The following is a 23,657-nucleotide window of genomic DNA, read 5'->3' as shown; positions in this document are numbered from 1 at the left end:
TTGTTTCCACGGATGAAGAGAAGTCTGAAAGGAAAGCGATTCCGTGATGTGGATGAAGTCAAAGAAAACACGCTAAAGGCTTTGAACAGTATCCAGCCTCAAGAATTCCAGCACTGTTTTGAGCAGTGGCAAAAGCGTTGGGACAAGTGCATTAATGCACATGGACAATACTTTGAAGGGGACTAATATACCGTTCAATAAAAATGCAAAAATAAAAAATAACAAAAATAAATTCCGGTTATTTTTGGGTCCCCCCTCATATGGAGAAACTGATATACAGAACATGAGGCAAGGGTTGAAACCAGCCTATGACGCATGGTAATGAAGTCATATAACTTGAATGTGCAAGATGCCACTCATAGCTCAGTCTGACTGCACCTCTCCCCCACACTCTCCACTGCACAGCCAGTTTTATGACTAACTTCACAGACTGCACAAGCTTACACTGTGCACAGACATTCGAAGATTATAAGTAATGTGGCATATAGACCTGTTGCTAAGCTGTAATTCTGTAAAAAGCATCGCTGTTTCTGGACGACCCAGTAAACACATTCCCACAGCAATGGACATGAATGCAACAACAGAATGGTGTATTCTATGTGGTCTGTGGCGAAATGTTATTAGCAGGGACAAAGTTAGTTGACAGTTCAGTTCTGTACAGGAGGCTGTGAAGAAAAAAGCTAGTTGCAACAGTGCTCAGTTGAAAGTCTGGCTGTGAAGAGAGGACTTTGTGTGTGTAATTCAGTGAGACTGTTGTAGTTCCTGTGTTAAAATCTGTTGCCAGGAAACGGCTAGTTAAGACTGTAATAGATTGAGGACATTGGTCTGTGTGTGTCATTATCTGTAAAGTGTAATCACAAGTCATGAGTGTATAAATGGGCAATAAATCACATTACCAATCCAACCCCGTCTATAGTCACACAAATATGTGACAGTATATTAATGCTAATGCTTCCATCATAGCAATTTTTTTGTGGTGGTTCATTTACAAAGCAAGTAGGAATGAGTATGCAGCAAAATTACTACATATATTCATATTCCACAAGTGTGTGAAAAACATATTAACTTCTATTTCCAGAAAGCAACAATTTATTTTCAAAAACATCATCAATGAAGCAGGTGGCTCTGCTTGCCATACACTTCATCCTGGCTTCTTCCTTGGCTTATTCTTCAACCCTGAAGATGGATGCAACATGTTACTGCAAAACGTCAGTTGAGTTTCAACGGACTACTCAATGTTCGTATATCTCAGAATACAGAACTCTTTGTAACCACTGTTCTGAGAACCTGAAAATCCTACATAATGAATTGAAAGCTTGTATCTCATGAGTCGGAGGAGAAGGGAAGGAACAGGAAGATGACAGTGGAAAAAGTGAATCTCCAGCAACATTTTTGTCAGCACTTAAGAGCACTGACACTGTATGGAAATACCACGAGAAGGTACATGTCAATAATAACATGATGGCTGCCCCTCAGTAATGGACATGAGGTAGAAGTGAACTAGATTATATTTTCAATGTCATACAGTATTAATTTACAGCATTTAAAAAGCTACATAAATTTTCCATTTTCTTGATTTTAAATTCTTTTCAAATGGTTCCTTTAAAAATGTGAAATCCAGGTTTCATTGTATTGTTATGATGCTATCACAGCTAAAGCTGTTCCACTACAAATGTGATGTTTCGTTCTGAACAGTCAATCAATGCCACCATATTGTATATTTCTACTTTTGAAATTCACATACCTCAGTACACATATCAGATTAGAAATAATCATCCACTCACAGCAACTGCAAAATCCAACTTACCATATCATACTTAGGACCTAGATCAGTGGTCACCAAAACGTTCCAGACAGAGGTCACAAACTGGGGCAGATAAGACTGAAACTCTTCATCATACTTCTGTGCATACAGTGCAATATTATCACAGACTTGTGATTTCAACTGCTCCATTACTCCCGGTTCATCATCATCATCCTTAAAGAAACATAAATTCCTTTACAGTGACTCAGTGACAGAAGAAGCTCGAACTGAGTCAGTTGTGTACAATTTACTGTGCTCTCAGATGTGTGTAAAAGGAGACTAATAATATAAAAAGACATTACTTTTTGTCACATCCACAAATAACAGTGCCAAAACAACAGGACAAGTTTTTCATTGAACTCATCATAATGGATTTACTCTAAATCTTGCCACGTCATTTTAATTTTGGTTTAGTTTAGTCCATTTTAAGGGCCACTTCACACAAAGGACTGAAATAATTTTCATGTCCGTTAATGGGTTGGGATGAAACTTGACACATGAGAATGCAAGTACATTTATTTGTCTAGTATCATGTGAAATTATTAGCAACCATGAACGATTTATTTAAATATCTTACAGAAAGTTAAAGTATTAAGTTATTTATGAAACAGAACACTGTTACATAACTACCAGTATTACCCCATGTAACTTTCATTCGCTTTAATTAAATTGTGACCCACATTAATTAAAGATATATCTTACTAGGTATTCACATAACAGGTCTTTTTTGTGGTTCATTTTACAATGCTTGATGGACAGATGTCCCGAATGAAAGTTATAGGTGTCCATAAAGTACATGTCATATCTTACACAATAACTGCAAATCTCAGTGACTGCAAAAATTGCCTGTATAATAATAATATCCATTATATGAGTTCCACTGGATGTGTTGTCCAAATTTTTGTGGTTGTCCTACCATCTGCCTGATATCCACTAGATTTACAATACAATGCACGTAACTAGACACCACACAGGTATGATGCAAAATAAAAACACATTTTTAAAACCACCCTGCATTCTTATCTTGACTCAATGTGCCTTATATACTGAAAATGCAAACTAAAACAACCAGGCTAAGGGATAATCATCACTTAACTGCCAATGGCCAGTGCAAGACACATATGGTCACACATAAATAAGGAAATCCATGTACTATGTAAGAATTTTAGCAAATATGATCCCTTTCTGGTCAGACATGACACTTACATGAAGAATTTAATGGGCAAAACAAAAAACATGCTCCATTTTTCTCTCCAATATCTATCACAAACATTTTTGATGTGAGTAGAAATAATTGTGGATTTCCATGTAAAGTATCCATTACTCTCTTATTCAATTTCAACCAAAATAGGAATGTGAAGCCAAATTTTAGAAGAACTCCCAAATATCAAATCTGATGAAAATCCATTCAGCATTATGTTCTTACATGTGGGTGATTAGATACAAAAAGCTGAAAGGTGCATTTTAGCAAAATTTCTTCAAGAACAGCCCCAAATCTGTGAGCTTTGGCATTCTGTTATAGCAATGACATATTCTTTAGCATTAGAACAAATGCAGGTACTGTAATGTCAAGGACTACATTCTTCTGGGATTTGGTATAGTCTTCTATCAAAGTATATGCTGACACGCCTCAGAAGACTGCAACTGTTAGAACGTATTAACACACTGATGCCACGAAGTGTTATAAAACAATATACATAAATACTATGTCTCACTGCTGTAGTCATAATACTTTTGATGCACTTCATTTCTCAATTTTTCTGTATTAATACAGACAATCATTAGGGTTACCATTTGCTGTACAGTATTATAGATACAGTGCAAATGTTTCTGGTTTTCTTTTTAAGTAATATATGGAGCTGAACTACTAGAAATTTAATTCTAGAAGCAGTTCTATCTTTGCAAAATGACTGGGCTACAGGAATTCTGCAAGATTCATTTACCTGGGTTCTAATGTGTTAAGTGTACGGCTTTAGAAAAATAACTTACACTGGTCTGAAGACACTTCACATCTGCTGTCAGCAGGCTGTGGAAATTCTCCATCCAAATTTTCATATTGTCTTCAAAGAATTCTGGCAAATCCTTCAAAGAGAGAAATGCATAAAATTATTCTACTGCTCTACTGCAATGTAAGGAAGAACATAATTATGAACTAATTGTTGAAATCATGAAAATCATCACAATTATAAACTCTGGTGTCTTCTTTTTGATCTCTCATTCTCATGATTTATGGGACTTAATGCTTTAATTGGTAATAAGTAATAAAATAACCATCTCACAAATATATTGTCATGTGTTTAATGACTAGACACAGGGTTTCTATTGGTTTTTCGATTTGTTGTACTAAGAGTCAGAGTTACTTCACAACTGACAGTACATTGCAGACTGTAAAAATGAATGCAAAGTATAAGTCTTTCTAAATAAGGTGGCATTCTATCTAGGCTTATCTTTCAAGGCATACAATTAACCACCACACAAACTTATGTTTGACTCAGTGGGAGGGAGCAGACGTAGACGTTGAGCATATTGCACTGGAGCATCAAGTGCCTAAGTTATACAATAATATTCAACTAAATAAACTCCATACATACCTAATACACAGAAAGAGCAGTGAATATTTGTACTGGGACAGGTCCTACTAATTATATACTTATGTCCATGAAAAGTGAAATCAGATCCAACCTAATTCACTATTTTCTCCACATTCTTATGTTTTTATGTTCAAACAAAATTTGTGCTTACAGTATGGATATCTTAACTGATTTCTGTAGATCATCTTATGGTGACCATTTACAGTCAAATCATGTATAAATAAGATCAGGAAAACGTTTTAACATAGTTTCTGTGACAGTTCATCTGAAACCTTGGTATATAATGTTTTGTTGTCCTAAGTAGAGCAATGCAATGTGCACGCAGGAAGCAACACTATGTTGCTTGACATGTCAGTGTTCACTGTGATACATGCTCACTTTCGAGATCAGTGGGCAGCATGAGGTTGGACCCATTTTATGTCCCCCAATAGTCTCACTTAACCCTGTCTTACATTTTCCTGTTGGATTATGAAGGACATTATGTATACCAAAAAATAATCTGTTGTGGGATTTGAGGTTTTCTTGGCAGTGACTACGAAGAATGCCATCTTATGGGATGTGGCACTGTGCAGATACTGTGTAAACCAATGATTCAGAGGAACATATTGCCTCCATTTTCAGCCACCTGATCACAGTGGTTCTTCGCTCACATATTTTTATTAAATACCCTGAAGATGGACGCGATACATTCCTCTGAAACATAGGTACACAATATCTACATGGCGCCACATCCCAGAAGACTGTATTCTTCAACAATCTGTAGTTTTGTTTTGTAGTACAGAATCACGATGGCAACTGAAACAGTGACACCTGAATTTCTGACAAGAGTGCAGACCAAGCTCAAACATCATCTTGATTTTTGCAACACTGTGAATGGAGCCAATGGTGCATGGTGCACTATAAATCTAAATGTAAGTACAAATATAAGAAAACTTAAAATAATTATAACCTGACAAATAAATAACACAAAATTCATATTTTCTATGCACTGTATGTAACATACTTGGAAACTAAACTCTGTTAAGACAGCGCCCATGAGTCAGCAGCTTGGAGATCTTAATAAAAACCATTAATGATAAAAGCTAGAATGTAGCATTAGGCAGTAATAGCTTGACACTTTAAGTATATCATTTAACGATAAATCAACTTCAAATTCTTACCTGAAAATTGAGGGAGTAGAATACTTTACAGATGATAAGAAGAGAATTATAAATTACTTTCAGTGCATCAGTGTTGTTTGCATGAACATTTGCTAAGGTCATTGTTACCTAAAAAAGTGATATATAATTAATGAATATTCTACGAACAAACAGATATTAGATATAAAGTATTAAAATCAAAGTTAATGTCAATATTATTGCATATTATTTACTTACTGCTTACCTGGAACAACTCTGTGAGAGGTTTAGCAAACTTATCCAGAACAAACTTAATTTCTGTCCAGAGTTCTTGAGATTTAAATTCAAAACGATATCGTTTGAAAATGGAATGAGCTGTGTGTAGAACACCATTGATAACATGGAAGTCACCTATTCAAGGAAAAGAAAATTCATGTAAGTTTGTTTTATGTACAGGATCTTTTTAAAAAAGATGCTCAAGTTGTAATTGGACATAATTACCTAACAACCCAGAAATCATCACTGTATTTGGTGTCTCTGAGTTCAAGAGTCTTGGGAGCCTGACAATCATGTACATACATCCATGACCATCTGAAGCTGAGGTCAGAAATCTGACACAAATGCAATTAAAGTTTTTTACTGACGTTGATCACTGTTGCCAGAATTTCTTCCTTCAATTGTTTGACTGTGTGTGGACTGTTTCTGTAAACTGTATCTTTCAAAGAGTCCCATAAGAAGTAACTTCATGGGTGAAGATCTGTAAGAGTATGGTGGCCAGAACCACCCATACTTCAACCATCCAAGAAAATGATTAGACAACATTCTGTTGTCAGAATATTCATTACATACACCCAACACTAGATTCACAGTGTGTGTTCAAGCCCCATGACACTAGATAAATGTTTCTCCAAAACTGGCACACTTGCCTTGGAGAAACAGAAGAAATTCTTCTTGGAAGACATGAGGATAACAATCAACAATGATAGTACAAAGTCCCCTACATACNTAGGGTTGTGAGACGTTGAGGGTCCCACATTATCTAGACAAATCGGCTTAGATGGCGGTAAGGTTGTCAGCCTTATGCACCGGCCGCGCTTTACTCGCCAAGAAAATTATTTAATTAATTCCTGGTACTCATTTCTGTTAGAGGCTGAGTAAACCCCAGGGCCATAGTGTGGCTGGAAGGATTAAGTTTAGTTATTTTGATTTCTTCAGTCATTAGTACTGGATATACATCCCTTATTTAATAAACACTCAATTACAAATTTTCACTATAATAAAGTGTGTTAATTTGTATATATTTTTCATTTAACGAACATAATTTTCGCTCCGAAGAACTTACATTCATACTTTTTCTCATACACTGACAATAACATACACATGTGTATGTACAGTTAAGACATATGGTATAAGATATTGGGGGATTTTCCTGGGACTTGTCAACGAGTCAGTGACTTTTACATGTAAAGTAATACAAATATAATTTTCAGTTTTCATGGAACAAATTATTATTGTACATCAAGGGCCACCTATGTTATAATATGGTATGCTATGATACATTTTTATTGTACATACATTTATGCTATATTTTGTGTGTACACTGCAATTGCTTGCCATACAATTTTAATCATTTCACATTCAACTGTTAGTTCAACTGCTGCTAAGTAGATAGTGGTACTAGTACAATGATGAACATCTGACACCTTCAACTCTGCTGTTTTTATCAGCCTCACAAAAGTTTTGCTGCATCTGAATTTTGTACTGTAACAGTTTCTCAATTATCTGCACGCTGATGATGCTGCAAAGTCAAGTTGTTGAGAGAAATGCTTAATGGATTTGCTGGGACTCTGTATCAATACCCGTTTTCTGGTGTTCTGACAGATTTCTTCTTAGTCACAACAACCTTCTTATTGCTGATCATGCTATCCATCATTTAAAACTTCTTAACCAATCTGTTTATTTCAGACTTGCTTAGGGCTTTCATGCACTAAGATTTCACTTAGAAATTATGCTGAATTGAGATTACACAAGCNAAGAAAGAGTTATATAAGGATAAGCACAAAAATACAAACAGTTGAAGAGTTCTATCTTCTGGGATATAACAGTGAATGTCAACTGGCATTTTGGAGGAACATTTTGCGTCCATCTTCATGGCTTAAGAGAAAGCAAAAAACCAGCATGAAGGAGGCAACACGTTCCTACAAAATGTTGGTTGACTCTCACTGGACTACATGGCATTATACCCCACAAGACTGAATTTTTCATAATAATTGCTGTGATAACATCAAATATTATAACAAGTTAGCAAAATAACAGTAATACCACAATACAGTAATCGGATTTCACTGTTTAAAAGTTCTCTGTGGAAATATTATAAACTGCATAAATACACAATACTGTATCTTACTGGGGCAAAACATTTTATTTAGGTGTTGTTATAGGGGCATTCTAAGACACAGGCCACTATATGTGGTGTGATCATATAAAACTTGCAACATGCATCACATGGGTGCAACACCTTGTAAAGTGAGGTTCTTGCATGTTGTGCCCTTTGTGATATATTTTATCAGAAAATGGCAGATTCCAAAGAACAGAGTGTGTGCATCAAGATCAGCTTCATAATAGGCTGAAATGCTTAAAAAATATAACATATTAGAAGTCTGAGGTATTGTGGCCATCAACCCAACCAAGTAATTTAATTTCAGTAAAATTTATTAAGACCAATAAAAATATCAATGGTATAATCAATTTTATTGTCTTATTCACCCTATATGTGACCTCATCGGGATTCGATCCCGTGACCTTCCGGCTTGTAGCACAGTGCCTCAACCAACTATGCTACTGCGCTGGAAGGTCACGGGTTCAAGTCCCGATGAGGTAATTGGATTTTCTTTAATTCACCTAATCCTTCCGGCCACACTATGGCTCTGGGGTCGACTCGGCCTCTAACAGAAATGAGTATCAGGAATTAATTAAATAATTTTCATGGGGAGTAACGCGCAGCCAGCGCATAAGGCTGACAACCTTACCGCCACCTTTCATCTGATTGTCTAGAAATGTGGGACCTTCAACGTCTCACAACCCTATGGGCCTTCGCAGCCTGTTACAGGGACAGCTTTCCTTTTTCTACCCTATATGCTTCTACCACATGGACCATCTTCAGGCAGTTTGTATATAAATAAATAAAACTCACTATTATTTCACTGCACAGTTAAATATTGATATTTTTATTGACTTTAACAGATTTTATTTAAACTAATTTATTTTGTTGTTGTGTGGAAGGCCCCAGTACCTTGATATTATAACATGACATGAAGCAAAAAAAGTTAAACATTGCTTTTGGAGAGGAAAAAATGAGAACTCAAACATCAATTTTTCCAAGTTCAAAAGTGATGAACATTCAGGACATTCATCTATAAGCAAAATGAATGAACACATGGCAACAATCAGGGAACTCGTTCATATAAACAGACACATCACTGTCTGTGGCTTGGTTAAGGAGGTGGGTGTCTCACTTGTGAAAATTTGTATCAAATATACAATAGATAGTGGACAATGTCCATCATAATACTGACAAGAAGGATACTATTCTCAACCACATAGGAAATTAAGAAATTTTGCAATTCAGAGAGAAACAATTAGAAGAAAAATGTCATGAATATAAAAATAACTGGATACAACACATACATCAAATGGAAGAATATAGGTTATCAAAATATATCACATATTACCATCCAAGAGAAAAAGAAAACACTTGGAAATTCACTTCAGTGCATAATACACAGTGCAAACCCTGAGGCCATCCTTAAAGGCCCTTAATCTTTAACAGCACGGGCGGAAAAAACTTTGAACTAACTGAAACTCTAAGTCATGAGAACGTGTAAAACCTAGTAAGCAAATTTATATTTCTACAGGATATTTAAAATTAACTGCAATGATATATAAGTACCAGTAGCAAATTTTTCGACCATCTGTGATATAAGATCTGGCCACTTGTTTGGGAAATCGTAACGACCAATAATGGACACTGCATCACTCAGCTGCTTCTGGATTGCTTCTGGAGAGTGAAGCATCAAGTTCACAATAAGCTGTTTGACTGCTTCTCGATCCTGTATATGAATTCGATCTCCTGCATCATCATCCTGGAATGATATTCACATGTTCTTATTATATTGTGGTATATGGGCCCATTACTAGGCAACAACCATGAAACAAACAAGACAGTGGCAGTTGCTAGGCAGCAGCCAGCATGCAGTACTGTTGGAAGCAGTGTTTTCCATGTGGTCCACTCAAAGGGTATATCATGCAACTGACAGAGTTCAGTTCAGTAAGTACAGTGGAATGAAGAGAGATGATTTGTGAGCAGTCACCTAGACTGCTGCAATTCGGTCATTGTGAACTGTTCCTGTTAAAGCTGATAGCTGAGGCATGGTGATAGTCCAGGAACACAGAGTAAGGGGAACATTTGCCATCAAAGGCCATTACCAGGCAATGACTGCTGAAGAAACAGCAGGCTGAGAAGACTTAGTACATGCTGTAGTGAACTGCAGAGTGTGTGAATTAGCAACAGTGCTATAGTTTCTTGGGACCACCTCTGTGGTCTAGTGGTCAGAGTTCCTGGCTACAGATCCAGGGGTCCCATGTTCGATTCCTGGCGCTACTAGATTTTCTGAGAAGTTGTGGTTCTGGAACGGGTTCCACTCAGCCTCGCGAGGATAGGTGAGGAGCTATTTCAAGGAAATAGCGGCTATGGTCTAGAAAACCGAGATTATTGGCTGTGGGGATCTGTTGCACTGACCACATGACACCATCTACCTGCAACAGTTGGTACTAACTTTGCTGACAAGCAGTGGTCGCTTGGTCGGTACAGTTTGCTTGCGGACTACAGGCCACGGAGTTGTTTTATTTTTGCTATAGTTTCTTGCAGTTAGGATATATAAGTATTCAATAAATCCAATTACCAATCCAAAACCTGTTTACAGTCATTTATAAACATAACAATATAATACTGGAACTCCTGTTTACTAGTCTAGATCATGGTGGTATAACCATTATATCTGTAACAGGGGAAACTTCACTGCCTAATGTCATAAAAATAAAGTCATGATGGTATAAAATACATCTGACATGGAAGAAATGTCACTATCACAGTTTTAGTTAAAGTTTAGTTCCACAGTTGTGGATTTATTTGCATTAATGTACTGTTATGGGAAGCTGAAGAAGGAGCAGGTAAAGGGCATTTCCTGGCTGGTATGTGCCTCCAATTCAATCTAACCATTCGGACTTCCCCATTCTAGATGGTTCCAGAGACTACTGAAGGCCACTGGCACTCGAGGAGGTATGAAAGAATTCTCAAAGGGTGGCACATATACGTAGGGCAGTCAAAAAGTTCCCGGAATTCCCCTGCAGATGGAGAATGAGCGATAAAATAGCGCACACACTGTTGTGGTGGGGAGCTCAGCACGTCTGCTCACAGGCGCAACAGGTCTGGACAGGTTTCAGCATGCAGTGCCATTACTGTTCCATTTGAATTAGATGTGTGTTGGTCATTTGGTGCAATGTCACAGTTCGAACAGCATGCGTACATCAATTTCACATGCAATTGGGAAAATCTGCTTCAGAGATACAATCAGCCCTGCTGCAAGATTACAGTGATACTGCACTAATGAAATCCGCAGTTTACGACTGGTTTTCCTGGTTTAAGAATGGGCAGGAGACGTTAGAGGATGACCAGCGCAGTGGGAGATCTTCGACATCCAGAACCGAAGAAATTATTGGAAAAGTGCAACAACTGATTCGATGTGATCGAAGAATGATCATCGTGGAGTTTGAGCAAGAAGTTGGTATCTTTCATGGATCCATTCATGCCATTTTGTCTGATGATTTGAAGATGAGATGTGTCAGTGCGAAGTTTGTTCCAAGGCAGCTGACCACGGATCAAATGGAATGTCTCATGATGGTCGCTGGAGATCTGTTTGACAAAAGTGGACCTGACATTTCTCAAAAAGATCATCACTGGTGATGAGTCACTGGTGTTCGCCTACGACCCAGAAACGAAGATGCAGTCATCAGAGTAGCACACAGCTTCGTCTCCCGGCCAAAAAAAATCATGCCTCATCAGATCCAAAAACAAAGTGATGCTCACTGCATTCTTTGACGAGGACGGTTTGGTGCACCATGTTACTGGCCATTTCTACGTGCAAGTTTTGCAGAGGTTGTGCAATGCGGTTTGGAGGTAGCAGCGTGACAAGTGGCAGGGACAGTGGTTTCTGCATCATGATAAAGCACTGAGCCATACATTGCTTGTTGTGCAGCAAAGAAACTAGCAAGAAGTTGGCAGCACACAAAGTCCATGAAGAGTATTATCTCCTCAGATGTAACACCATGTAGTCCAGCAGAAGTTCACTGACATAACTGTCATAACAGTAGGAAGGAGGCAGCAAGCAGAACCTTCTTATGGGATGTAACATCCTACAGTCTTGTAGAAATTCACTGATATTTCAGAGGAACATAATGCCTCCACTTTCAGTGTCAAATGGTATACCAAGCAAGAAACTAGAAAGAAGCAGAAGCAAGCAGAGCCTGTGGCATTGCCTTTCTGTTAGGTCTGACAGCCAGCCCTGCAACAACTGATTTTCTTTTCTGTCAGATCACTGACTGAGTCAGGCAATAAAGAGAAAGTTGTCTATACGTGTATACAGCTTACGTCCATGCTCTTCCACTTTATCTGTAAAGTGCTTTAAAGTTGCATGTGTTGCTGTCATATCTGTGGTTACATGTGACCTGTGTTTCCCTAACTAGAAACCGTATCATATGTTTAGTCAAACATGTCCATTATTTATAAATTTTTAGTGGAAAACAAACATGTTCATTAGGTATGTTATATCTGATAATTATTCTCCCATTGAAAAGTACTGTAACTTCATCTGCAGATGTTCAGAAGGGGCATCATTCCACAAGTGGAAAAAGTGTCTCATATTCTGTAGCCTGTCACAGTTTGAGGCATTATTGTCATGAACACTGCCACTGTTCGGAAAGTAGAGAAATCTGAGAATGTGAAGGAACCTGTCATATCTCAGGGTTTTGCCATAGAAAGACAAAAAACAAGTTCAGTAATCAATCAACAGTCTTTTAAGTTGCCGTGTGTCATGTCCCATCTGCATATTAACTGTTAGAAACAGACACATTCCAGATTTAGTGATGTCACATACTGAAGAAGGTCCATCATCAAGGAATCCTATACTGCTGATAGTACAAATTGGTCTCCCCACCCCTAACAAAAGGATAACAGCCACCAAAACATAACATGTGAACACTGTATGGCGTAAAGTCTTTATTTATATGGTGGGTGATACACTGTCTTTTGTGAACTGATGGAAACTGCGGCTTGTTCCGCCCATCACTTGTTCCTACTTTGACGCTCCTCACAGTGCAAATGGGGTTGGAATCAGCTCACTGCCAGAACTGTCACCTACAATGTCATTGTGGATACTCCTGTCTGACTGGCCCATTGGTCATCCTCATTTGTGTGCTCCCCAGAGGAGTGGAATTACAGGTTATTGTGTCATATAATCTTCACCTCAATAGTTTCATAAAAAAGTTCCTCAGCTGCCTCTCATACACTATCAAGTATTCGATCACTTCTTTGTCCAAGCACTGCCTTTTGAAATTTGTGATGTCATTTTCCGAGCATGTGGTGTTAGGAATAAGAAAACTTTAAATGCAGGTTAGAGAGACTGAAGTACAATGAGCTGGCGCTGCTTGTTTCTTATCTCAGCAACCCCCACTAACAAAGTCTCATAAGTAAACTTTATTGTATGATATTCCCACACTATCTGTTCTAAGGACAGCAGAATTATTGTATGGAAAAAGCTGCAGTTATGTTTATGCCCAGCAAATTGTGCTGACAGCAGTTCCAAAGCTACATTGGGAAGAAGCAAGCATCATACTTCACGTCTATGCAATGTACAGTTGTCAAAAGTTTCTGGCTCTTCTCAGGACTAAAAGTGAACATGTGAAAACAATGAAACTTGTTAAAAGAAACATGACTTTTTATTGATATCTGGTAGTTGTGGTTGGTTGGTGGTTGTGCCTGAACAGATATACAAATGAACCATCATGACCTGAAATAAAGGAGACCACCATATTAATTTTAAATTTAAATTTAAACTTTTATTTTACTACATTTTACAATCATCAACAAACAACGATAACTTACAAAACTAGAACAACAATATTAATTTAAATGAATAACCATGACCTGAAGAAAGTAGAGAGCACCATATCAATTTTACTTTTTAGAATTAAAATGTCTCCCACGAACGCTGGTCATAATGTGCCGTAGAATGTTAACAAGCATACTGTAATGATTATCAATATATGAAGCAACTACTGTCCCACCATCAGTATCCACTTATGCTCTTCAGATTAGATTTCTATTCACTTGTTACTTCATAGGAATGCCACTGCTCACTCACTGACTGGCTTGCTTGCTCACTCGCTTCCTCTCTCAACTTCTTTGCACTGCACTGAATCAAACTGAAAACTGACTTCTCTGCACTGAACTGCAGAAGCTAGCTGACCATTCTCTCACACACTCATGTGTTCTACAATGCACAAGACTGGACCTTGTGAGAACTCGATGGCTACTTTTATAGGCATGACACCAGTCAGGAAGTTTCTAGCAAGTTTTGGGGTAACTGTGGCCTTTGGCAGCACCATGTGGCTTCCCAAACAATCCAGATGTTATGAGAGTTGTGCATAGGAGAAGCAATGTGAACCCCTTGTACTTAGCTCCCACAACAATACACTGACAATGTGAATGGTTAAATAAAGTCTAAATACTAGATCATCACTTTGAATTGTGTAGGAGACAGAAATTCAATTAAGAGGTTATATCATACACAACAAGATGCTACAATGCAGATATACTAATATACAATTTTAAACCAAATACAGTGCAAAAATGTGCAAAACTTATAAAAATAATTTCAGTTGTTCAACATGCCAAATTCAGGATTCTTAGAAACAAAAGTTTAATAATTACCTAATTTAACACAAAATAAAAGTCTACATCATTACCATTCTTACATATTATCTTTTCTTATACCATCATAGCAACAGAATCCTTCCAGATTTAGCTTATTCACACAATTTTGTAAATAGTATTATCATGTGTTACTGATTAAAAATGGGGTCTGGACAGAAGGCTTATTACTCATAACAACAATAGCAGGCCACAAATCTTCCAGCTCTAGTATGCGTTTATTATATAAGCATGATTATAAGCAATGTATCCTTCATGCAAGTATAATTAAAACTGGATGATCGAGAAAAAAAAAATATTATTATTAACATTACAACTGAATGCAGCATGCATTTATGTTAAACCTGGGACATATGCTTGACAGTACCAGTATGAACACTGCACTCACCACTTTCCAATTGCGTTTGATATAATTTTTGAAGGCAACAGCACCTGCAACTCGTATTGTTAGGTGGACATCTTGTTTGTCAACCAGATGTAATAACAGCAGAGGGTAGTTCTGGTTGACTTCAACTGATTCCAGAAATTTCTCAGCTGAAGAANTAAGATTAAGAGTCTGCTAAAAACTTTCGAACGTGGCGGAGGTAAAACCCGCGATTATACTTGCGTCTTAAGCTAAGTAATTTGAGCAAGTGCAAAACCGGCTGCTTGGAAGCCGAAACTAGGCCTGATAGTGTAGATTTAGACTCCGAGTGACTGTGAGAAAACAATAAAGTGTTCCAGTAGTACAGTGCATTGTGTTGGTCAGAAGTGCTTCACCCTCACTTGCCCGAGCCTGACCCTTAGCCGACCTGAGGAGAGACTCATCGCCAGGAGCTAGTCACACCCATCGCCAGCTTCCACCCACTANATAAAACATGCAATGTCCTTGAATAATTCTAGGTGACTAATATTCATATGTACTAATGGTTAATAATATGATCATTGTAATAAGCAAACTAAATTATGACTATGGCTCCAGAAAAACAAATTAAATTTAAAACCCATGCAAGAAAATTCTTGCACTCAGTGCAAGCTTATGAATCAGTGACAAGAAAGAAACTGACAATTTGGTTAGGCAGCTACATATCCATTTTGTATTCAGGAGGCTCCAGTTCCANACAATACACTGACAATGTGAATGGTTAAATAAAGTCTAAATACTAGATCATCACTTTGAATTGTGTAGGAGACAGAAACAATATTAAAANCTTAGCCCCTTCTTGGAAATTTGGGATAGTAGTTAAACATAGGCCTACATCATTTCCTGCCAATCCATCCCAATTCATCAGTCATAATCACCCTTCCATTCAAACCTATATACCTTATGCATTTAACAAAACATCTTCAACTCATATAACTGGTGCACTGCACAGCCGTGCCAATGCATGCACTGCATTGTTTACAAGTTAAAATCTAGTCAATAAAGGTACAAAAAACTAAACACATGAAGAAAAGAAAAGTTACAGCCTATTTGCAGGTACTGCTCAGTACCTGTCCGGAGAGACAAAAAAGAAAAATATCTTGTCTGTAGTAGCAATTACAAATTTTATGTTCTTATTTAGTGCATCTTTCCAATAAGCTGAACACTCCTCTTACTACCTTACTACATCCCAGCAACAGCCTACCATCAACTGAGTACTACATGATATGGACACAGAATGACTTGAGCCGAGGACAAGAAATAAATGCTATGAAACAACTCATTCTCATATAAGCATACCTACAATTTTAGTTCAGTCTCTCAATAAGACTACAACTGTATTGAAACAAGACCTCGAGGAGTGTATTCTTTTCTGACGTCACCTTATTACTCAAACACCATACTACAATTCAAGGTAACTATAACACCAAATGTTCAACAAGTTATTTCACAATCGCGCCTCTCATATTAACAACTCTCACTACTCTGTAAAACTGTTCTGCTCTCCATGCGGCTTCCACAGGCTACTCTCAACACACATTCTGCCCTCTGTAGGCTTCCACTGTCCTCTGTCGACACACACTGGCTTCTCTCAACACACACAGCCATGCTCGGTCCTCAGGTGGCTTCTTATACTATTTCCTGTTGCCCTAGCAGCGGCAGCAGCGTCTGCTATTACGTCACAGAGGGGAAGTGTTTCCTAACACAGCTACTCTGCTGTTGCATTACCACTGAGCAACGTTATTAGCAACGCGTGCATTATCGTGACGTGCTGAATCTACGATTCCTCACATCCTCCCCACCCTGATCAGCTGTACTGGACGACTGATTCTCATTGTGTATGGTTGTCGAAGGATAAGAGTCCTGATCTGGTTGTCTCTTCCTAGACACAATTCTTCAATCCTAGCCTTCTTCCAGATGTGCCTTGGCTCACTAACACCAGAAGTTTCCACCAGCTTCTCCACCAAGCCACATGTGCCACAATAAATTTCCAGTGTATTCCAGTCTCGAGGCCGCCCCCCTCCATAATGAAAATGAGGCAGGAGTGCTTCATTCCACTCTCGAGAGCCCCCACCGTAATGCAACAAGGCTGGAGTGCTTCAATCCCATTCTCCCCCCAAAGCAAACAGCGGGAGTCACTTGGTGTTCGCTGTCATGTCCAGGCAAAGTTCCAGGGTGTGTCTTTAGTTTCTTTTCTTCCTTTCTACAACCGCTTATTCACTCTCCCCTTCTAATCAGTAGAGGCTATAACTCCAGTAGTGGCCGGGCTCCCCCATATCTGGCTCTTCTTATGCTAATGCTGCTTCTTTTTTCTCTTCAGAGGGGGTGGACCCCTCCACAAGGTCCAATTCTTCATTCTTCGTAACCCAACAGACGATCCGGCTGCTCCCTTCGTGAACTGCAGTCCAAAAGCCTTCCTGACGAGCTCATCTGCTCGCCTCTCAATCTTCCGACGCAGTGGCCGTCTTGTGCCTGGGTTCTTTAAGTGCTTGCTGCCTCATAGCTGCTGTTTCAGGACTTGAGTCCCTTATGCCATTGTTGCTTTCCGGGCATTTCCACAGTCTCTTCTCGAACGTCAGTCCTTTTAGGCTTCTTGGTATGACATCATCGTTTTGTCCATTACGCCTGTGTTCTGCATAGCAGATAACCTTCCTTCTGGCTGCAGTCACTTCCTCCAGTGGGCCACAATTTCCGTAGATCAAAGATTTCCGGAAGATTTTCTTCTTGAGCCATGCCACTGTCGCACTGCGGGACACCTTCCTGCAGGCAACAGCCAATATCCTCAAAGATCCACAATCTCCTCAGGTCAGTTCCTTTGGCTCTTGCAGCTTGCTTCTTGTCCCTATGCCGCTTCTTCCGTCCAACGACTGGTTTCACTATGGCATTTTCTACAGGGACCTCCTGTTGTGCCACCTCAGGTTTTCTGTCCAGTGAGGTCGGCTTTTTTTCTTCCTGCAGACATGCCTCCGTTGTTTCTCGGCAGGCCATCGTCTTTTTGTCTGTTTCGGGTTTAATTTCGGCCACCATCTCCTTGTGGCTGGTGGCCAACTATTCTCACCATGCTTTACTATCTGCGTCCACCTTCACCTGGTTGGTGCCAAATTTTGCCAGCATTTCTTCTTTGGTCTTTAGTTTCTCAATGCGCTCCTTCCAATCCGTCACTCTTTTACAGTCTTTGGCCCAATGACCATGAAGTTCGTAAAGCACCGAGTTCGCTAATGGAGGCCGAGCGGAAATCGAGGCGGAGGGCCCTTCCGCAAAGTTAGGCTTCTCTCCTGTCGAGACGAGTATGTTCTCAATCTGCTCGCTTGGCTGAGTCGATGTATTCTTCAGACATCTCCACATCAGTCATGTATTCACTGTCATCCAGAAGATCCTGGGTATAGTTATCCAATGAAATTAGTTGATCCAGGGTCTCCCGTAGACGGCCTCGGAAGTACTCATAATCAAGTGTGGGGCTGGCGGTGGATTCAGTTATAAGGGTAGTGAACCTTGTCGCTTTCATCCTTGCCATGGAACGCTTCTTCTTTAGCCTTTGGAGTTCGATATCTGAGTTGAGTTGTGAGGGTTTCTCCAAGTACGATCTCACAAGCTAGTTGGTCATCTGTATGGGGTCTGTTGAAAGTCAGAAGACAGAAATATCGACAGAGCCAAATTGAATTCAGCGACCATGTGCGTGTTTTCTCCTTTCTCTCTTGTTCTGGATAAACAATCTTTAGAAGGGAGTAATGTGGCGTGCTGCCTGGAAACCGGAATGGTTGAGATCACGGTTCATTTCCTAGGCAACAAGCAACGTTCCCGCTACAACGCTACAATAGGAATGCATCCATTACTATACAGCGGATAGCAATTCCTAATAGTGGAGTTTCCACCGTTATACACAAATTGTTGGAGCAGCTTTTGCATAGCAGCAGCGGAGGTTAACCCACATGATGGACATGATGAACCTGGAGCAGATGATGCGTCAGCTCCTGGTCAACCAGGCAAAGGTGGAAGCCGACAGAAAAGCCTGGCAAGAATAGATGGACATCGATTGCAAAGCTTGGCGAGAAAAGATTGCCGCAGAAATGAAAGCCATCCAAGCAAGAACTAAAGTCATGCAAGACAAAAGTATGGACATAAGCCACAAGGAGGTGGCTGAAATCGAACCTGAAAAAACCTCAGAGACGATGACCTGCCGAGAAACGATGGAGGCACGTCCGGAAGGGAAAGAGCTGACCTCACTGGACAGGAAACCTGAGGTGGCACAATAAAGAGATGTCACTAACGAAGACGCAAAATGATGCCGGTCGGAGGACAAAAGAAGAGTGGGAGCCGAAACCGCCGAAAGAAGGAATGGGCTTCAGAAACAGGATGGGTGTCGAAAGAAGTTGGCCATCGGCCTCATGGAGGCAACATGGGAAAAGTGTGGATCCAAAAAGAAATTGGCCGTCACCTGCAGAGAGACGACCCGCCATGTGAAAGCGGCATGGCAGAAGGAAAACTTCCGTTGGGAGAAAACGCACCAGGGCCATGGTTGAGCGTGCAACCCAGAGAGTAGGGCCACTCAGGAAGAATTTCCAGATGCACCATGAGGGAAAAAGAGGAACAAAGGATCTAGGTGGCAAGCGGCCGCTATAAGTGGGAAAGAAGGGTGCAACCGTGGTCCACACTGGAGGATGGAGCTTGGGACAGTCATCACCTCTGAGGAGGAAGAGGACAACCATAGACGGCATTCAAAGTTGAGCGCAGGAGAGCGAACACTTCTGGGAAGCGGAGGAACACTCAAGAAAATTTTATATAAGCTCTCCGTTTCAAAAATCACGAAATAAATGCCCAAGGCTTCCAGCAGGACGCAGAGCATCATGGACTGGACCTTGTGGAGGGGTCGACCACCTCTGAAGCGGAAAAAGAGACGGCAAGCAGAGCAGGAGCTGGTAATGTAGAAGCACCGGCCACCCCAGTTAGAGTGACAAGGTCACACTGCCACTGACGGTCAGTCAGTCAGTAAGTCTTGGTTCCAAGCATCATCTGGAGCTCATGACCAAATATCTATCACTGTTTGACAGTTATGGTCTTGTTCCTGTGGGGCGCCCTCTCTAACGAGAGGATGGGTCTGTATATGCTGCTGGACCTTGCCAGCGCAGTCTTTCTCGGGTCCGAGTCCCTTGGTACTCGTGACCATATTTTACTGTCTCGGATTTGAGACTTCCATTTTCATCTCCTCCTATGAGTCGCAGGGTAAGGGTGAAGGTATTCAATCCTGCCTCAACAAGGGATTAGACAGAGTGACAGAGTGAGAGAGAAATATAAAGAGAACGAGAAAACCTCTAGACGATGAGGAGAACCTGGAGTGAGTGGAAGTTTAAAATGGAGCTGCGCGGCCAGCGCGTAAGGCTGATAACCTTACCGCCATCTTTGAGCCGACTGTCTAGATAATGTGGGACCCTCAACGTCCCACAACCCTATGGGCCTTCACGGCCTGTTACAGGGATAGCTTTACTTTTACTTTTTTACTTTTACTCCAAGTAAGGACCCTAAATAACGTAGTTCTGGTGACATTCCCACCTCAAAACTTCATGTATCCAAACATGCTGCTATTACTCACTGAAGGAAATTAAAATACACTGTGGTATTCACAAATGGCATAACATAACATTCATCTACAGTTTCATGAAACAATATTTCAATTAATTCAAAAGATAAAGGGGTGGGGGGACACAGAACCACAGAGACACACAAAAACCGCACAAACCTACTTTTCTCCTTAAGGAAAGGAAAGTAGAGTAAAATAAACCGCGGAGAAACGAACCAAAACAATTTAAAACTGATATATTTTGATACTGTCACGTGTTGGGTATGTCACACGACAAATAACTTTACGTGGGTCTCAGATTTAGCGAATCTTTATTGTGTTTCACTTATACACTCACACGCTTTACAATTATTATCACTTGCAGTATCACAATTACTGCTTCCACAATATCTCGGCCAATACTAGACTGCTTTCAGTGGCGGCCTTCTGAAGACTGTCTTCTGTCTAACTAGCTCTGTAGTTCTCGGCTTATGTAGGTGTTCTGCAGACTGGATATGAGACACCATTCCTCACTGTTTCGTTTCTACTGTCCGCTGTTACGTAACGGGCGCAACAAACTCTCTGTGGTTCATTTCTGGGGAGACGCGTTCATTGCTTCTGCATTGTCTACGCAACGGCTCCCTGTTCTTTGCATTATCATGGAAGTACCTATTCCAAACTCACATGTTCGGCAATCCGTTGCCTCGGGAACGCTCCTTCGCAACAGTCTGTTTGTATTCAATTTGTCGCTGTTGGAACTCAACAATTTCCACTGTAGCTGTTGCGCGGCGATGGACGTAAGGTAATGCGTCACAATATTTTCCCATTAGATATAACACACTGTTTATTCCCCTCCAATTCTTACTTCTGTTCTAGCCTATGTTTAGTCTTTAATAGTAATATTTTCTAGCATATAATGTGTAGTCAAATGAAAGTCAACTGACATTTCAGAGGAACATGTCACCTCTACCTTCTGGGCCAAAGAATAAGTCAAGCAAGTAACCACAGAGAAACAGGTAGCAAGCACGGCTCAGCCCAGATTACACGTACAGTAAAATCAAGGCAATAATCAGTATTATATTTGATGGGAATATGTAACAAATAAGGGGCTGGGATAGCTCAATCAGTATAATGACAGACTATGGGCTGAATGGCCAGGGTTCAATTCTTGGCAAGGGTAGGAGATTTCTCTCTACCCCAAGCATCTAGACACTTTTCCTGGGTTATAGAAGCCAGAGTATGAGGCTGACCAATCACCTCCATCTAGCACCAACGTCAAGAATGGAAGAATTATACCACAACTCCCCCATACATAGTTATGGCGTGGTGCTTAATTACTAACAACAAACACAATTTTAGCTTTACCTTTCACCTTTATACTACGTATATGCCAGCTAGAGTAAAATTTAGCAGTACAAGTAATGCAAAATAAAAACTTTTACAAAGTTAATAGAGAGTCCGTCGAGTGTAACAATTGCAAACGAGTGCAAATTGTTACACTCGACGGACTCTCTATTAACTTTGTGATTGATAGTGTAACGGACCAAAATGAAACAATTAAAAAAAAAACTTTTAATTATGAACACAGATTTTGGTGAAAACAAAATAAAAATTATTTTGTTATAACTCATTTAAGTAGAATAAAGTAGTCAAAAAATATTCCACTGTCCATATAACTTTAATTTTTATGGAGAAAGATTCCCCACTGCAGATCTTCAACAAATTACATATTAATCACTGTGCGATCTGGCGATTTCAACTGATTGTTAGCTGTGCAAAAACAAATAAATTAGTGAAAATAAGAATTTTCTGTTGGCATAAATTAAACTCACCAGGTCTCCTGACATTAACATCGGGGCTGAGTGTATGTTGGAGGTAATCTGAAAGGGTTCGCAAGTTGTCATCTGTTAATTCCATACCTACAAAGGATCAGAGCAAAAGAATTATGTACACTAGAAAGAAAATGTAAACTGGAGACACATTACTAGCGAAAAATTTAACACATTATAAGTATTAATGCTGTCAAGCGTAATTTTTTGTATAATGCTGTGTAATGGTGGCATACATTCTGGGTAGAGAGATGTGTAAATAGAAAAGTCCTAGGGCATTTAAAAATGATGGTCTCCTGATCCAGTAAACTCATATTACAGTCAGATATTAGTGGCATCCATAGTCTAGGGGTAACGTTCCCACCTCGTGACTCAAGGTACGCGGGTTCAAACCCGGCGGAGGTCGTGGAATTTTTAAGGGCGGAAAAATTCAGGGAACAAGTCCTCCGGGAGGGACTTTAAGCCGTGGGTCCCGTGTCATAGCTTTATGGCACGTAAAACAACCTCATGTCCCAAGGGGACCTCTGAGCCAAATTCAGGACATTTCCCGCCCAACAGTAGTCTCTAACGCCTCTGGTAGATGGGGGAAGCATCAAGATACCGCTGAGCCAGTAGAGGCCAAACTCGCTGGCTGAGTCGGGACTGATGGCACGCACTAATACCGGTAGGGTATAGAGACTGATCGAATATCACAGGGGGATGCACAATGGACCATGGGGAAACCCACCCTCTCCAATAACAACAACAACAACAGTCAGATATTTAAATAGCCTCCCATATATCACTGAACTGCTCAAGCAGGAGAGTCAGATACTCCTTCTCTCAAGTTCGGCTTGTGGAAATTTGGACTTCTGGCAGAATCAACAAACCTATAGGCAAAATATATTATGAATAACCAGATAAAGCAGATATTTGAAATGGTCGTTATTGTCATTGTTAGGAGAATGTTGAAGTCTGGCAATGTTTTCACCCAACTTCTCTTCAATTTCACTCCAACTTATTACCGAACATCTTCCATCAAGCGAGCTTATGTACACTGTCCTGGTGGCGCCAATCCTTTCTGCTGCTGTGCTTGTGGTTCTCTTGTGCAACAAGCAAACCTTCACTCACTCACTTTATTCATGTTCTAAATCCAACGTGTTCGATTTAAAGTGAAAAGAGCATTCATGCATGATACCTAAGAGAAAAGTAGTTCTTTGAGAAAAGAAGAAGATTCCAGTATAAATTTTATGATGTCACAGTTCCACATAGAAAACTATTAATGTAACTGTAATTAAACCAAAACTGAGGTCATTACTGGAAAGCAAAAAAC

At 39.8% G+C, this 23,657-nt stretch overlaps 1 protein-coding gene across 3 annotated transcripts in view; it reads right to left on the bottom strand.

Annotated features, from left to right (window-relative positions):
• LOC111875566 (exportin-2) overlaps positions 1-23,657 on the bottom strand; it is an 82,091-nt gene that overhangs the window by 52,842 nt on the left and 5,592 nt on the right. For all 3 annotated transcript variants that reach the window (XM_033755862.1, XM_023871911.2, XM_023871910.2), the window contains 7 exons: positions 22,349-22,435; positions 14,948-15,093; positions 9,463-9,655; positions 5,779-5,924; positions 5,556-5,663; positions 3,794-3,886; positions 1,808-1,978 (listed from right to left, as the gene is read on the bottom strand). In XM_033755862.1, coding sequence (XP_033611753.1) covers positions 1,808-1,978; positions 3,794-3,886; positions 5,556-5,663; positions 5,779-5,924; positions 9,463-9,655; positions 14,948-15,093; positions 22,349-22,433 — 942 coding nt within the window. In that variant the 5' untranslated portion in view covers positions 22,434-22,435. The remainder of the gene's footprint in view (positions 1-1,807; positions 1,979-3,793; positions 3,887-5,555; positions 5,664-5,778; positions 5,925-9,462; positions 9,656-14,947; positions 15,094-22,348; positions 22,436-23,657) is intronic.

The sequence above is a fragment of the Cryptotermes secundus genome, unplaced genomic scaffold, assembly GCF_002891405.2.
Source record: "Cryptotermes secundus unplaced genomic scaffold, Csec_1.0 scaffold1251, whole genome shotgun sequence".
Classification (NCBI taxonomy): Eukaryota; Metazoa; Arthropoda; class Insecta; order Blattodea; family Kalotermitidae; genus Cryptotermes; species Cryptotermes secundus.
This window is presented reverse-complemented; position numbering and strand designations above follow the sequence as displayed.